The sequence below is a fragment of the Microcaecilia unicolor genome, chromosome 4 (genome assembly GCF_901765095.1).
Source record: "Microcaecilia unicolor chromosome 4, aMicUni1.1, whole genome shotgun sequence".
In the NCBI taxonomy this organism is placed as follows: Eukaryota; Metazoa; Chordata; class Amphibia; order Gymnophiona; family Siphonopidae; genus Microcaecilia; species Microcaecilia unicolor.
The window spans coordinates 251,396,862-251,413,665 of record NC_044034.1 but is presented as its reverse complement, the minus strand read 5'-3'; the positions used below and the strand labels follow the sequence as shown (position 1 = coordinate 251,413,665).

The 16,804-nt window shown below is 43.2% G+C and overlaps 1 protein-coding gene across 1 annotated transcript in view; it reads right to left on the bottom strand.

Moving 5' to 3' along the window:
- Window positions 1-4,746: 4,746 nt before the first annotated feature.
- EIF5B (eukaryotic translation initiation factor 5B) overlaps window positions 4,747-16,804 on the bottom strand; it is a 197,499-nt gene continuing 185,441 nt past the window's right edge. The window contains exons 23-24 of the mRNA XM_030201415.1: window positions 6,155-6,316; window positions 4,747-5,493 (exon numbers count right to left, since the gene is read on the bottom strand). Of these exons, the coding sequence (XP_030057275.1) occupies window positions 5,386-5,493; window positions 6,155-6,316 (270 nt within the window). The 3' untranslated portion in view covers window positions 4,747-5,385. The remainder of the gene's footprint in view (window positions 5,494-6,154; window positions 6,317-16,804) is intronic.

Here is a 16,804-nt window from a genome sequence, read left to right as displayed (position 1 = left end):
CCTTAGAAGACCCAAACTCAATCAACTCACGAGAATGTAAGGAATTCCTCCACCTATGGGATCTCAAATGGCCACAAATGCAAGCAACCCATGTCAAAGGGCACACACTTGATCTTATCTCACACAAACTTTCAACAGACCAGAACCTAATAATAACAGATATTAAATGGACAGAAACACCCTGGACTGATCACTACAAATTAAATTTATCCCTACACTGGCGGAAGAAGGGATTACACCAACACACATCCTACAGCACAAGAGGTCAAGCAGACACGAAAACATTCTGGCAACAGATATACAACAATGAATGGACAGAACAAACAGACTCCATATATTACCTCGTGGGATGGAATAAAAGATGCAAATGCATACTAGATGAAATAGCACCCCTACGAACAAGAACTTCACGTAAGTATAACTCAATACCATGGTTCAATGATGAACTGAAAAAGCTAAAAACACAATCCAGGAAACTCGAACGAGCATGGAGAAAAACAAAAAAGACGAACACATACTCAACACATGGAAACGATCACAAAGAAAATACAAATACGCAATAAGACAGACCAAAAGATCATACTATAAAACTAAAATAGGGACAGATTACAAAGACACAAAGAAATTATACCAACTCGTGAACAAACTCCTAGACTTCAACTTGGTCAGTACATCGAATACAGACATCCCATCTGCAGACAAACTTGCTAAGTATTTCAATGAAAAAATTGCAAACCTACGCAACATGCTACCTCAGGACAACACCGACATCAAAATCTTTCTTAATGATTTGGACCCAACCACTGGAGAATACTCGGCTGACCGAACCTGGTTAAAATTCACCCTCCTTACCGTCGATGCAGTTGCAAAGGGATCAGCAGGTTCTCCAACACTCACTGTAAACTAGATACCTGCCCCAACTACCTAATGAAATCCTCCCCTGACCGCTTCATAGCAGACCTCACATCCCACCTAAACTACATGCTTCAGCAAGGTCTCTTCCCTAAGGAAAATGGCAATATCCTACTCACTCCAATATCAAAGACACCAAGAAAAAAACAAATGAAATCACTAACTACCGTCCAGTAGCATCCATTCCATTGTCAGTCAAACTGATGGAAAGCATGGTAGCCAAACAGCGTACTGATTAAATAAACTAATTCTCAATATTACACGAATCACAGGTTTTCGCCCCTTCCACAGCACAGAAACAGTACTACTCACTCTCCTAGCCAAATTCAAGCAGGAAATAGCAACAGACAAAAACATCCTCCTCCTCCAATTCGACGTCTAGTGCATTCGACATGGTAAAACATAATATATTAATAAGATTACTAGATAAGTTCGGGATTGGTGGAAACATACTTAGCTGAATCAAGGGTTTCCTAACCACAAGAACATATCAAGTAAAATCAAACTCAAACATATCATCACCATGGAAAGCAGACTGCAGAGTACCACAAGGATCACCGCTATCACCGATTCTCTTCAACCTAATGATGACCCCACTAGCCAAGTCCTTATCCAACCAAGGCCTGAAACCTTTCATCTATGCAGACAATGTCACAATATTCATTCCTTACAAATCTAAACTGACAGAAATCACCAACAAAATCAAGATCAGCTTGAACATCATAGACTCTTGGGCAAATGCATTTCAACTAAAACTCAACAAAGAAAAAGCACTGTCTCATCCTCTCATCCCTACACAGAGCGGACAACCCCACAATTATCAACAACCCAGATTACACCCTCCCTATCTCAGACAGCCTGAAAATCCTCGGCGTTACAATGGACCCCAACTTAACACTAGAGAGCCAAGTGACATCCACAACAAAGAAAATGTTCCACTCAATGTGGAAACTCAAATGCATGAAACAATTCTTCCCAAGGGGAACATTTCACAACCTGATACAATCAATGGTACTAAGCCATGTAGACTACTTCAATGGAATTTATGCGGGATGCAAAGAACAAACCTTAAAAGAAACTTCAGACCACTCAAAACAAGGCAGCTAGGCTTATCTTCGGAAAAACGCAATTGAAAGTGCAAAACCCCTTCGCGAAAAACTACACTGGCTCCCAATCAAAGAACGCATTGCTTTCAAAATATGCACTCTGGTTCACAAAATTATCTACGGTGAAGCTCCAGAATACATGACAGACTTGATCAACCAACTAGAAACACATCCAAATCAACACGAACATACCTAAATCTGCACTACCCAAGCTGCAAAGGACTCAAATACAAATCAACTTACGCGTCCAGTTTTTCCTACATAAGCACACAACTGTGGAACGCATTACCAAAAGCCTTGAAAACCACGAACGACCACCTAAACTTCCGGAAAACACTAAAAACTAACCTGTTTAAAAAGGCATACCCTACCGATCCAACATAAATGCCTGATCTCTGCAACACAACAAAACTAAAGAACGTAATGGACATAACACAACTCCTCCATTGTACGATTCCCTAGTGTGGCTGAGCCACATGAACTTTATCTTACCACAATATCACTTTGTATTTGTTTACACTGGAGTCTGTAACGCCTACCCGGTACTATGTAAGCCACACATTGAGCTTACAAAGTACCGGGTAGGTGTGGGATATAAATGTAACAAATAAATAAATAAAAATAAATAACAATGGCTAATGGACTTTTCATTTAGGAATTTATCCAAACCTTTTTTAAACCATGCTAAGTTAACTGCTTTTAACACGTTATCTGGCAATGAATTCCAGAGTTTAATTACACGCCGAGTGCAGAAATGTTTTCTCTGGTTTTAAATTTACTACTTAGTAGCTTCACTGCATGCCCCCTAGTCCTAGTATTTTTGGAAAGAGTAAACAAGCGATTCACATTCACCCATTCCACTCCACTCAGTATTTTACAGACCTCTATCATATCTCCTCAGCCATCTTCTCCAAGATGAAGAGAGTCTGGAAGATGTGGTAACTTTTCCGCCACTACCAAATGAAAAGAGATAGTCTCTGTAAAGGACGAGTGATCAAGACTGCACAAAGCTTAAAAGAAAGAGTTAGAAGAGAAATGCTGAGGCTTATGATGACCAAGCTCACATCAATGGACTGGAAAATCCTTATACTACTGCAGGTGAGTCCAATGCAAACCCAAGGGAGACAGTCCAACAAAAAACTACACCCATGATGTCTTATTTTGTAGGGGAAAAACAAGGCCACTGGTAAAGTAAGGAGAACCAGTGTAAGGAACAATCCAAAGGAGAGCAAAGCACCAGGAAGAATCCCCCAAGGAAAGCAGCCTAGACTACTCAGGCAATAGAAGTCTGCAGGAAAATTGACTACAAACTGCAACAAGATACAGGTTCAGAACTTGAGCCAAACAATAAGGCCTGGAAATCTAGTTAGAAAGAATGGTCATAAAAAGCAGCAAATATGAGTTATCTTGTTGGGCAGACTGGATGGACCGTGCAGGTCTTTTTCTGCCGTTATCTACTATGTTACTACTATGTTACTATGTACAGAGAGTCCCAGCAAGAAACCCTATGCACCCCTTGTGTGCTGTTGGCCATAATCAAAACACACTGATCAGAGAGACTAGCTAATTCAGAGAAAGGAGGAGGCATAGAAAAATGAGTTTCCAAAAATATAGGAGAGGAGTCAGATGGCTAGTGACCAACATACTGAGAGAAAAAAAGTGACCAAGTAGGCCCGTTGCAACTGCCCTTCCCAGGGAATTATTTTTTTGTGAACTACAAACAGAAAGGAAAAGCTGCACTTGAGCAGCTACAGAAAGTTAACAACTGCAGCCTCTATAATCAAGAAGAGCCAATGTCTTGGAAAATGTGGCCACAGAATTGGATATCTGTCAGCAGAGTACCAGACAAAAAACTGCAATAAAAGCAAACAATTAATGTCCAGCTTCCAATCTAGCTCTTTGGGCGCCGCTGCCACCCCCCTCCCCTCAGGTTTTCAGGATATCCACAATGAATATTCATGAGAAATTTGCATGCAGTGAAGGCAGTGTATGCAAATTTCTCTCAAAAATATTAATTGAGGATATTCTGAAAACCTGACTGGCTGAGGTGCCTCCAGAACCAGGTCTGGGAACCACTGCTCTTACTTGTGCTCATGCCCTTCACCACCACCACCTCCAAACTCTTGTTCTTTCCACCTTGCTGTGCCATATGCCTGGAATAGACTTCTGAGTCAGTGCATCATTCTTCCTCTGTTCTTTTTCCAATCTAGCCTAAAATCTCACCTTTTTGAGGCTGTTTTAAATCTTAACCCTTTATTCTCCTATTCATACCTGTGTATGACTTTGGCAAGGGAGAAAACCAGACTGGTATAGATCAAGAAGAGATGAACAGTATGTCTGAAAGCAGCAGGAAGAGTTGCAGTGAAAAGTGGTACACTGAGAAAGACTAACAGATGGAAGGGATGACAGCAAGAGAGATGGCCGAGTAGCTGGGTGGGAATGGGAGTTTGGAGGAGGAGAGATGTGCAGTTTGTTTCTCTAATTTTAGAAAAGAAAAAGGATGGGAAAGAGTTGAGAAAGTGTGCAGGCTGTATTTTCAATAGATTATGTATCAGAGTGTGTGGTCAACTTAGAACTATTCAGATTTTTCCAAATTTATAAGCAAGTCCCACGGAGGATAAACAGCTAGCTAGTCAGCAGATATAAAATCATAGGGAAGTAGCTCACAGCAACAAAAGTTGAAGGCCACTGATTTGGGAGAAAATAAAAGAGACAAGACAGGAGGACATACTGTTCATTTCCTTTATTTCTGGCTCTGTGTAATGATTACAGTTTAACCTGACTTTACGAACTGTACAAGCAATAAAAGGCAGCCAAATACGTTTTACATCATTGTTTCACAAAAAGGAAATACTGAAATATCCTAGTCACCTAATTTTCTATTTAAAAAAAAAATCCTACAGGCATAAAGCAGAAGAATGCAGGAAAAAAAAATCACCAGGGTAAGGTATGCATAAATAAAGTATTTCTTACATCAAAAAAGTTCAAGAATTACTATCTGCAGAAGCTTTAAGGTTAATTAAATACTGCAGTACTGATCTTATCAGTATAAAATTCAAAGAGCTTTCATTAGGTAATAAAATTCTGGGCCAAAATGTTTAAAACAGCAGCCAGCAGAAGGGAAAGGGAATAGGATGAGGGAGAGGTGAACAGGCACATTGGAACTGTGGGGACATGTAAAATTGACCACTGTCAAACCAGTGTAAATTACTTGGTTTCCCATGGAAAACATTTTAACCACATCTTTTCTCCCAACCACAGGTTCATTAGTCTCTCCTATCTCTTTTCCCTCATGTTTCCTTCTTATTAAATTATAAGAATATTGTCTATGCTTCAGTCTGTGACCATTGATGAAAAAAATTCCATATTAGATAATTTCAAACACTTTCTTCAGTTCAACAATTAGCTGCCAATCTGTCTTCTGCATTTCATCTCTGAACCAGTCCTTCAAGGCATCAATTGACTGACGAGTGATCTATATGATAGAATAAGCATAGTGTTAGGATGCATAACTATAAAGATGGCTATAAACCAGCGGTTCTTAATCTTTTTTGGTTCCTGCACCCCTTTGACTATCAACAAAATCATCATACTCCCTTCCTAAACCACATCCACTGCTGATGACTGACAGTTATATATGCGCTCTTAGCCACTAGCAGTGCTAAAATGTTTCTAAAATTACAGTATTGCACAGTTATACTACCAAAGAAATCACATTTAATGCTGCAATGCTACATAAAGTGTATACAAGTTAGCGGGCAAATTACTTTAAAAGCTTCAGTCTGTCTAGAAAGTTTCAGTAAATTGCCTCAGATTTCAAGATCCCTTCTCTGCATCCCCTTTTACTTCTTAATGCATTGATTTACCTGGCCTTCAGAGAAGATGAAGTTGCTTACATATAGCAAACATTCTCAACTGAGGAATCACCAATTACATACAGCTACCCTCCTTTCTTTCTCAAGTTAGGTTTACTAGCTCAACAATGGAACTGAGGCGTGCTTCTCCATATAGCGCTACTCTGTTATGATTGGTCATTCTCCTGTCTTCAGAGAAGACTTATTAAAGATAAGCAACTTTACTTACACAAGTGTTTTTGTTTATAATGCATCAGAGTCTTGTGTTTATAAAAATCTTACCTTACTGACAAGAAAATCTGTAGCTTCAAAGTGTCGTCCATACATTTTAGGAGATTCACCAGGGATAGGTTCTATTTTAATACAAACTTCCTGGCCTTTTTTTGCCACATCCACCTGTTTGTGGTTTATTTCAATACTTGTAACTATTCCAATGTCAACAAACTGTAAGCCAAAGAAAAATGTTTAAATTTTTTCTAGCACCTGCTCAAATAATTTCCTCAAATGTTCATATAGGTCTGTTTATAGGTTTATTGGGGTCTTAGTATACTGCCGTATAGGAATCAACAAAGCACTTCACAGTGTAATACAATATATACAAATTAGAACAAAAACAGCATAGCATCAGTTATTGACAAAGCATACTTGGAAATCAATTATCATTAGGACTGAAAGGTAATGACAGACTAACAAAGGAACTACCTACCTCTTTCAATGTGGCCCCCAGAGGCCAAATACCCACTAACTGAAGGTGACCTAAAAAATTCTTCAAGTCCTTCTTAAATTTCTTGCAAAATGTTTTGGCTCATAGAGAGAGGGGTGCAATTCTAAAGTGATGCAGCCAAGTAAAAATAAAGCTGAATGTCTAATTGATTCAAAGCACGGAATACGAACAGAATTATTAGAAGGCTCACATTTTGGGATTGAAGACTACATGTAATATAGGGAATGAGAAGTTTACTGTGGTATGTCACTATAGTGGGTCTCGTTCACCGAGATTACAATCTTAAATTTTATTCTGTAAGAAAAAGGAAGCTAGTGCTTGTCAATCAACAGGGGTGTGACCCTGTTGTATTTCTTTGCAAGACAAGTTAAATTTAAAAGAAGCATTTTGAAAGTTTTGGAGTCTTTGAATATCTGTTCCCCTAATACTATTACAAATTTAATTGCAAGGAATTTTCAGAGAATGGACTGAAGTATGAGGAACTAGGGGGTTAAAACAATTCCCAATGGCACACACGCCTTTCAGAGCCAGAAAAGAGTACCAAAATTTAGCCAAGAAACCACTACACAACCAAAAATTAATCAAATGCATACAATGGGGGTTCCCATAAACAACAGCTGAGTTACCAGCCAATGACTCACTAAATCTAGACAAGGGGGAAGAGTGAAGCTGAATGTCGTCTGGATAGTAAAACCTGCATAGTTCAATGTCCTGTATTATGGATGCCAGCATACTCAGAAAAATGGAAACCAATGTAAAACAGCACCCCTTTCATAAACCACTTCACAGTGTAACTGTGGGTGGTTGATCTGTGGCCTAAACCCTAAATAGCTTTCCCAGCCAGGAGCAAGACAATATGTGACCTGCTGAATGAAAAATGGCGTTATAAAGAACAGAGATAAACCCTATAAATGTTTGGAGGCGCAATTTCATTTTTTTTAATTAATATTTTTATTGGAATTTTGCAAAACAAAAGGAAGGATTTACATTCATCGCAAGAATCAGAAAGTCATATTCCATCCCCACCCCACCCCAAACTTCACATAGATAAGGTGACTAACTATACACTCATTCCGCACCTGGACTAGCTTGCTACACACACTTTAACTTAGATCAGTTCCTTAACTCTTGCTTAACTATACAAAGAACTTGCCTTGAGTTTAGCTAACCATCTAATTATCCCAACTGACTCTGTACCATGCATCTTGTTCCCATCACATCTGCACTTGGTCCCTCAGCTATATGGTAAGCTGTATTGTAAAAAATCATTAGCATCATATCTATGTTAGCTGAATGTTCTAATGCATGCTTATTAGGTGTATCATTAGTATTATGCTAACATTGTATTATATCTCTGGTATTTGAATTCCAATGCTGTTAAGTGTATATTTTTGATACTGTTTCATGGTAGTTCTATTATTAGGTTTCAGTTTACTGTTTTCAAGTTTACCTCATTTACTGTATTTATGTTTACAATTGGTTATTTTACTACTGTTATGTTGTCATCAAAATTGTAATTTTTTTTGATAAACTGTACCTGCTGTATATCACCTTGGGTGAATCTCTTCATAAAGGTGGTTAATGAATCCCAATCAATAAATGAGCCATACAAAACAACCATGGATAAGCCACAACAGTTTTCTCTGAAGCTAACCAAACCCCCCTCCCCTCCCCCCACTCCCAGTCCACAAGACCATATAAGACTATTTAAGATAGGTATCCAAAACATCCCATTGTGATACAAAGCGTGGAGTCTTGTTCAACCTAATTGCTGTAACAGTCTCCATCGAGATCATCTCTCTCAAATAAGTTTTCCATGCACTCAAAGGAAGAGACTCCACTGATCTCCAATATTTAGCCTGGGCTCATGTAGCCATCAGCCAACAGAGAGATACTTATGAAGCAGCTGGAGAAAGATTCCCATTGACACCCAGCATGCAGGCAGGTTCTAACAAAAAAGACTGCCCAAAGATTGCCAGCAGCTCTTGTGATATTAACGCCCAAAATTTCTGACCCATGGGCCATTCAATGCTGCTTTCGGCACCTAACCTTTCGTGAAATATAGTATGCCCTATCAGACGGACTCTACACTTGTCTTTAGATTGTTTAGATCGTCTTTAGATTGTACACCTGTCTTTTAGATTGTAAGCTCCTTGAGCAGGGACTGTCCTTCCATGTTAAATTGTACAGCGCTGCGTAACCCTAGTAGCGCTTTAGAAATGTTAAGTAATAGTAGTAGTAGTAAAGGTGAAAAAGAGTATCCCGCATCCCATACCCCCATCAACAGGCATCAGAGTTATTAGGGGTCATCTTATGAAGGCAACCAGGAGTAAAATGCCAGCCCATCAATACTTTTCAAGTTAGCTTTTTTGATAGCAGCAGAGACTGAGAATTTATGGGCTTTAACAAGGATCTCGGATCTCTGAACCTCTGAGAAACTAACTCACAGATTTTGTTCCCAAGCAATCATATAAAGCAGCTTGAGAAACTCTGGAGATACAAGAAGAGTATACAGGGAAGAGATTGAACCCCTGATGCACAACCCATAATTCTTCCCATTTATTTTAGGCCATGCTGCATACTGTCCCAATCCCTCTGTCCCATGAAATGTCTAACCGTCAAATAATTATAGAATTCCTTATAGGAAAATCCAAACTCCTGTTGTAGTTGAGAGAATGACTTAAGAACTCCTCCATCAAATAGCTGGTAACAATACCACCCCCCCATATCTAGTCCACCCCACCACTGCTCCCATTCTACCCTCCAGTCCTCTCTTCATTTCTCAATTAAAGGGAGTAACAAGGAACTAGCAGTACAGAGACTCTACATTCAGCATCCCAAATTTTCCACCAAAGTGTAAGTGCTTAGTAAATGGGTTGGGGATCCCACAAGCCTCCCTAAGCTCCCTATGTGCCCATGGCAAAACATGCAACCTAATACCCCCCCCCCCCCCACACCAGAGCCTGTACCATTGCACTTGAGTTCTAGCTCAGGTTACTAATCCCAGAGGTGGCGAATCTGTGCAGCCTCATATAACACCCGATACCCAACCCACCTTCAGTCTTGTGTTTTCGAAGTATTGGCATCCCTATATGAGGAGGTTTGCCCTGCCTGATAAATCTAGTAAGATCATGCTGCCATTGCTTAAATAGATTCCTCAGGATGAACAAAGGGAGGGACTGAAATAAAGATTGCCCCCACCCTGCCCAGCCAACAGAAAGATCCACTCTACCAATGGGATAAGTCTAACCAGATCTTTGTAACCAGGAGCCCATAATTTGCCTGAAAGAGATCTTCCAGCCAGGAAGTGATCTAAATACCCAGATATTTTAGGGAACATAGTAACATAGTAGATGACGGCAGAAAAAGACCTGCATGGTCCATCCAGTCTGCCCAACAAGATAAACTCATATGTGTATACCTTACCTTAATTTGTACCTGCCTTTTTCAGGGCACAGACCGTACAAGTCTGCCCAGCAGTATTTCCCGCCTCCCAACCACCAGTCCCGCCTCCCATCACCGGCTCTGGCACAGACCGTCTAAGTCTGCCCTCTACTATCCTCGCCTCCCAACCACCAACCTCTCTTCCCCCACCTGCTCCGCCACCCAATTTCGGCTAAGCTTCTGAGGATCCCTTCCTACTGCATAGGATTCCTTAATGCATATCCCACGCATGTTTGAATTCCGTTACCGTTTTCATCTCCACCACCTCCCGCGGGAGGGCATTCCAAGCATCCACCACCCTCTCCGTGAAAAAATACTTCCTGACATCTTTTTTGAGTCTGCCTCCCTTCAATCTCATTTCATGTCCTCTCGTTCTACCGCCTTCCCATCTCCAGAAAAGATTTGTTTGCGGATTAATACCTTTCAAGTATTTGAACATCTGTATCATATCACCCCCGTTCCTCCTTTCCTCCAGGGTATACATGTTCAGGTCAGCAAGTCTCTGCTCATACGTCCTGGAACGCAAATACCATACCATTCTCGTAGCTTTTCTTTGCACCGCTTCCATTTTTTTAACATCCTTTGCAAGGTACGGCCTCCAAAACTGAACACAATACTCCAGGTGGGGCCTCACCAACGACTTATACAGAGGCATCAACACTTCCTTTCTTCTGCTGATCACACCTCTCTATACAGCCAAGCAACCTTCTCGCTACGGCCACCGCCTTGTCACACTGTTTCGTTGCCTTCAGATCCTCGGATACTATCACCCCAAGATCCCTCTCCCCCTCAGTACCTATTAGACTCTCACCGCCTAACACATAAGTCTCTCGTGGGAAGAATGAACCCAGCGAAAAGGAAATTTTTCAACAGCTTTACTTAACCCCTGTTAAATTTATTTTCAAAGCCTCCATCTTATCAAAATTAATAATAAATCGGGGAGGAAGTGACGTCACCGCTGTTAATGGCGGCTTAGCTCGACAGCTCCCGATCCTTGAAGCCATAAAAAGCAAGATATAGCAGCCATCGGGTGTTTTGAACGGCGAACAGCACGTTCCCACAGCCTCTGACCACCACCTGATATGAGCAAAGCACAGTCGACGCGAAACAAAGACTCGGAGAAACCCGCAGGCGGCGGTTCTAGTCGGGCATCAAAGCTCCACGAGGTAATGGCGCCGGGCTCACCATCGGATTCAGATTCGGCGCTTTCGTTGGCGGAATCACGAAAGCCACCCGCAAAAAAGGGAGTCTCGGCTGAGCTTCGGCAGATTCTATCTGGTATTCAGGAAAATATTCAAAAATCAAAAGATGAAATACTGGAGCGAATGGAAGTTCTGAGCTCTGACCTTAAAGAACTGGGGGGCAGAGTGGAGGATGTGGAAGTGAGACTGGAAGAGCATGCGGAATCCCTGGTTTCTCACGAGACAAAATTACAAGAAATAGATCGTAAAACTCAGGAACTAACCTACAAAATTGATGACCTTGAAAACCGGGGCAGGAGAAATAATCTCCGCTTCCGTGGAGTCCCTGAAGGAGGCGATATGGAGGATGTCTCTCGAATTGTGCATACCTTGTGTGCTTCTTTGCTGGGTGACGAGGCGGCCGATGGAGCGTCCATTGAGTTGGACAGGGCGCACAGAGCCCTGGGCCCGTGACAAGAGAATAAAGTGCGAGACATCATTGTTCGGTTCCATAAGTTTGAAGTTAAGGAGCAGATACTATCTTGTGCCCGGAAAACGAAGGACTTGGAATTTGGCGGGGCAAAGGTCTCTGTCTATCAAGATCTGTCCCAATTCACTTTGCAACAGAGAAGGTTGCTGAAGCCCGCTCTGGATGTCCTCATTAAGGAACGTATTGCATATAGATGGGGCTTCCCCTTTTCGGTGATCTTTACAATCAAAGGGACTAAGCATAGAGCTTGCTCATTGCCAGACGCCTGGGCGTCCCTGCAGGCGGCGGGGCTGGTGAACTCAGGCACACCTCCGGGAGCGGTGGCACCTGCCACTAAAGCGAAACTGCAAAAGTGGCAACGGATCCCCGAATCCAACAAGAAGAACAACTCGAAGCGGCGGGTTGCAGCAGAAGGAACCTGAACTTTGGTGAAGTAACTCATTTGGGGTTTGTAGAGCTTGACTTTGCAACTGAGAGGGCGAGATGAACAAAGGGTGAAACGGTGGTGTATAAATGATTGTGGCTATTAAGCCTAGAAGTTTTTCTTCTCTTTCTTCTCTCTTTTGCACCGGGTGGTACTGAGGATGTTCTAACTTGGGACCCATATGTATATATGTTTTGCAGTCTGGGAGAGCTTAAATTAGAGGGGATCCTAAGATGTGATGGTGGTTAATGTGAAACGGCGGGTGGGTAATGTTTAGCGTGACATGGAGAAGTGGGAAATAAGTGGGGTATGTATGTGAGCTGTTCAGAGTGGAAATGTTTCAATGGGCCTGGGGAACTGATGGTTCTTGGGAGGTGGCTGGGGGAGCGGGGAGGCGGGCTGCCAGGCATGTGGTGGGTTATTTTCTCTTCTTCTTTTTTCCCATTTAGGGGACTTGTTTCCCTGTCTGGTGTACGGATGTGGGGGGGGAGGGGGGGAAGTCCGGACTTGCACAAAGTGAGAGTTGAAGATCGTAGAAGCATGCTGTGGGCTACGGTGGAATGTTCGCTCAGTCTTAGATATCAGCTATGAGCACAGATATAAAGGTATTATCTTATAATGTAAAAGGCTTGAACATGCCCCAAAAAAGGCAAAAACTATTTAAAGAACTCCAGCACTTGAAGCCTCATATTGTACTGTTGCAGGAGACACACCTCCGTCAGCGGGATGAGAGACTCCTATCCCAGCCACATTACCCTAAGGTTTTTTTTGCCTCCTCTGTGGATGGTTCTAAGAAAAGGGGGGTGGCGGTTTTGATTCATAAACAGTTATCTGCCCAAATAGTAAAAATTAAACGGGACCCTGGGGGGCGTTTTTTGTCTTTACACATAACTATAGATCAAGTGGACATAACTTTAGCCTCAATATATGCACCTAATGACCACCAAGGGGCATTCTACACTAAGGTGAAGAATCTCCTGGCCACATTCGCCCGGGGCTCTCTGGTTATGGGGGGTGACTTTAATGGGGTCATGGATCCGGTATTAGACCGGTCTGGAAGTGCCCAGCCTGTGGGGAATAGGGACTCTTTGGCCTTAGGTTCACTGGCTTTCTCTTTGGGAACCCTGGATATATGGAGGCTCAGTTATCCACAGGTGAGGGATTATACTTACTTTTCTCCAGTACATGCTTCTTACTCCCGTATCGACTATATCTTCATAGATGTAACGCTCTCAGAGCGGGGCCCGAGGGCAGGCATTGGGAATGTGACGATTTCCGACCATGCGCCTGTCTGGGTTACGTTGCCTTCTATTAAGGTGGAGGTTAAAGACCAGTGTGCTGCAGGAGGGAGAGGTAGTGGAGGGCTACAGGAGGGTGTTGAAGGAATACTTGGAACTGAACAAAGAGTCGGGACCCTCCCTAAGTATTGTATGGGATACAATGAAAGCTGTGTCCAGGGGCTACTTTTTAAAGATAGCTAGTCAACGTGCTAGGATACGTAGGAAACAATTGGCACAATGTGTGGACAAGATTCGGGCACTAGAGGCTAGACATAAGGCAAGTGGTTCACAGGCTACTCTGGAGGAACTGCGTATTCAGCGACTTCAGTTAGACTCCATTTACTCAGACCACTTATGCCAGCTTCAATCTAGAATGACGGCCCGGGCGTATGAATTTACTAATAAGGCAGGCAGACTCTTGGCCCTAAGGTTGCGCAAGCAAAAGGTGTTGCGTGCGGTCACACATATCCGGGGGACACGGGGGGATATACTGAACACTTCGGAGGCCGTACGGCGGCGCTTCGCTGAATTCTATCAGGAGTTGTATGCTAGGGAGATTAACCCGTCAGCAGACTCCATTACAGAATATCTAGCGGAGAGCGATCTTGCCTCTTTGACACCCCAACAGAGAGCAACTTTGGATGACCCGGTTTCCCCGGTTGAAATTCTGCAAGCTATCCAACATTTGCCATCGTGTAAGTCCCCAGGGTTGGACGGCCTCCCGAACGAATTTTATAAGAAATTTGCCCCCGAATTAGCACCACTACTGGCTGAGTTGTTTAATCAAATTGGGAAGGGGGAGTCGCTTCCTTCCTCTATGCTGGAGGCGTGGATAGCTGTGTTACCTAAGCCTGATAAAGATCATGCGGATTGTGGCTCGTACCGCCCTATCTCGGTTTTGAATGCTGATGCCAAAATATTAGCTAAGGTCCTGGCTAATAGGCTGGGCCCTCTGCTCCCTGCGATAATCCACCCTGATCAGGTGGGCTTTGTTTCACACCGCAAGGCAACAGACAATACGCGGAGAGTAATCGATATCATGTATTTAGCTAAAAAACTGGACAGGCCTTTATGTCTCCTGAGCCTGGACGCTGAAAAAGCTTTCGATAGGGTGCATTGGCCCTTCATGTATAAAGTGTTGGAGACCTTTGGGATAGGGCCGCAGTTTCGAGGATGGATTCAAGCGTTTTATAGCTCACCCAAAGCGTGTATTAGAGTGAATGGAGGTAACTCCGATATGTTTGCCCTACACAGGGGTACTAGGCAGGGGTGCCCTCTCTCTCCGCTATTGTTCGCCATGGTTATGGAACCGTTTGCATCAAGGGTTCGATCTAACCCAGGGTTCACTGGCATAACCATAGGGGGGAGAGAACATAAGCTGTCTTTATTTGCGGATGATGTGCTGTTGTTTGTCCCTAGACCTCTAACTACCTTCCCTGGGCTCTTGAGGGACATTGAAGAGTACTCTGCAGGTTTCTGGGTTTAAAGTAAATATGTCAAAAACTGAAGCCTTAAATGTGACTCTTCCTGAAGGAACCGTGGATGAAGTTAAATCGCTGTATGCCTTTCGGTGGGCCAATCAGAGTCTTCGTTATCTGGGAGTGAATATCACTGCTCAGCTTTCGGAACTCTTTACTGCAAATTATAAGGGTTTGTCTCGGGTACTTGCTGAAGATATGGAAAGTTGGGGAGATATTGGGCTTTCTTGGTTTGGCCGTATAGCCGCCATTAAGATGAATATTTTGCCGCGCCTGCTGTACTTGTTCCAGGCCCTCCCAATAGAGATGCCCCGCAAATCTTTAGCTGCGCTGCAAGATCGTATTGTGAGGTTCATTTGGGCAGGTAAGCGCCCCAGGCTAGCAAGGGCTTTTCTGTATCAGGAGAAGAGTAGGGGAGGACTCGGGGTCCCCAACTTGGCTCGGTATTACCGGGCAGTGCAGGCGCGTGCGGCGGTGGAATGGTATCAGGATTACCCAGACAGGCAGTGGGTGCATATAGAACAATCTACAGTGGGTACTCGGCCCTTGAGGGCACTCATGTGGATGCCGAGTTCTCATCGGGCTTTGGGGGAGGGTTTGTGCCCTTCTATATATGTTACCTTTACCAATTGGGATAGTCTCTTTCCAAAGCGTCAATGTACACTATCTCGCCTGTCTTCGATAGCATACAATCCGTTGTTTTACCCGGGAACTGAAGTAGGACCCTTTACTAGGTGGTATGAGGGTGGCTTGCAAACATGGGGTCAACTATTTGAGGGTGAGTCCCTTATACCATACCCGATGGCTCGAGAGCAATTCCCGGTAGTGGGGACAGACGAATATGCATACTTTCAACTGTCTCATTTCCTTAATACACGAGCAGTCCGGGAGGTGATACAGAGGGAGCATTCAGCTTTGGAAAAACTTTGTGAGAGACAGATCACGACAGGTGGGTTGATATCCCGACTGCACCACATTCTTAATCAGTCTATACCACGTCATACCATACACAGGAAGAGCTGGCAGAGAGAGCTGGGTATAGAACTAGAGGAAGTGGCATGGGAGAGAATGGAGCGGGCTGCGGCGGAGGTGTCGTCTCATGTACCTTTTAAAGAGAATGCTATTAAAGTACTGTTTCGGTGGTATATGTCACCAGAGCGTCTTCAGCACATTTACCCTGCTTTGTCGGGTTTGTGCTGGAGGGGCTGTGGTCTCAAGGGTTCCATGGGTCATATATGGTGGCATTGTAGGAAGATTAGAGCCTTTTGGAAAATGGTCCGAAGTAGATTGCAGATTTGGCTGGGAGGGGCGATTCCCTGGCAGCCAACCATTTTCCTTTTCTCAGCAAGAGTGGCGGGATTTTCTCCTACCCAGCAAGCTCTTTTGCGCTTTGCCACATGTGCTGCTAGAATTGTAATAGCGGCCTGTTGGAAATTACCAGTGGTCCCACCGCTGGATAGATGGCTCCGAAAGATGGGGTATGTCTGTGAGATGGAGCGGCTCATGGCTGAGAGACGAAATCAAATGCCCAGGTGGCGCTCAACATGGGATGCTTATCTCCGCTATGCACACACATGATGAAAGTATGGGAATTAGTGATGCAAGTCCGGAATGGGAGGGAGGGGGGAATAAGGAGGGTAGGGGCTAGGGTCTTATTATCTTTTGACAAAAGTTCTAAAAAATTTGAAGTTTGTGATGGTTTCGCTGTTCCGGTTTCTTAGTTCTTCCAACAGCCGGGTTAGGGCCTATGGAGGCAGCAATGTGATGTTAACTGAATAATGTATCTTGCATTATGATCTTTCTGAGCTGTGTTCAACGTAATGTATCAGGATATAAGGCCTTTCTTGTCATACTTTACTGGATTGCTGTATTTTCTATCAATAAAGACTTCGTACAAATAAAAAAAATAAA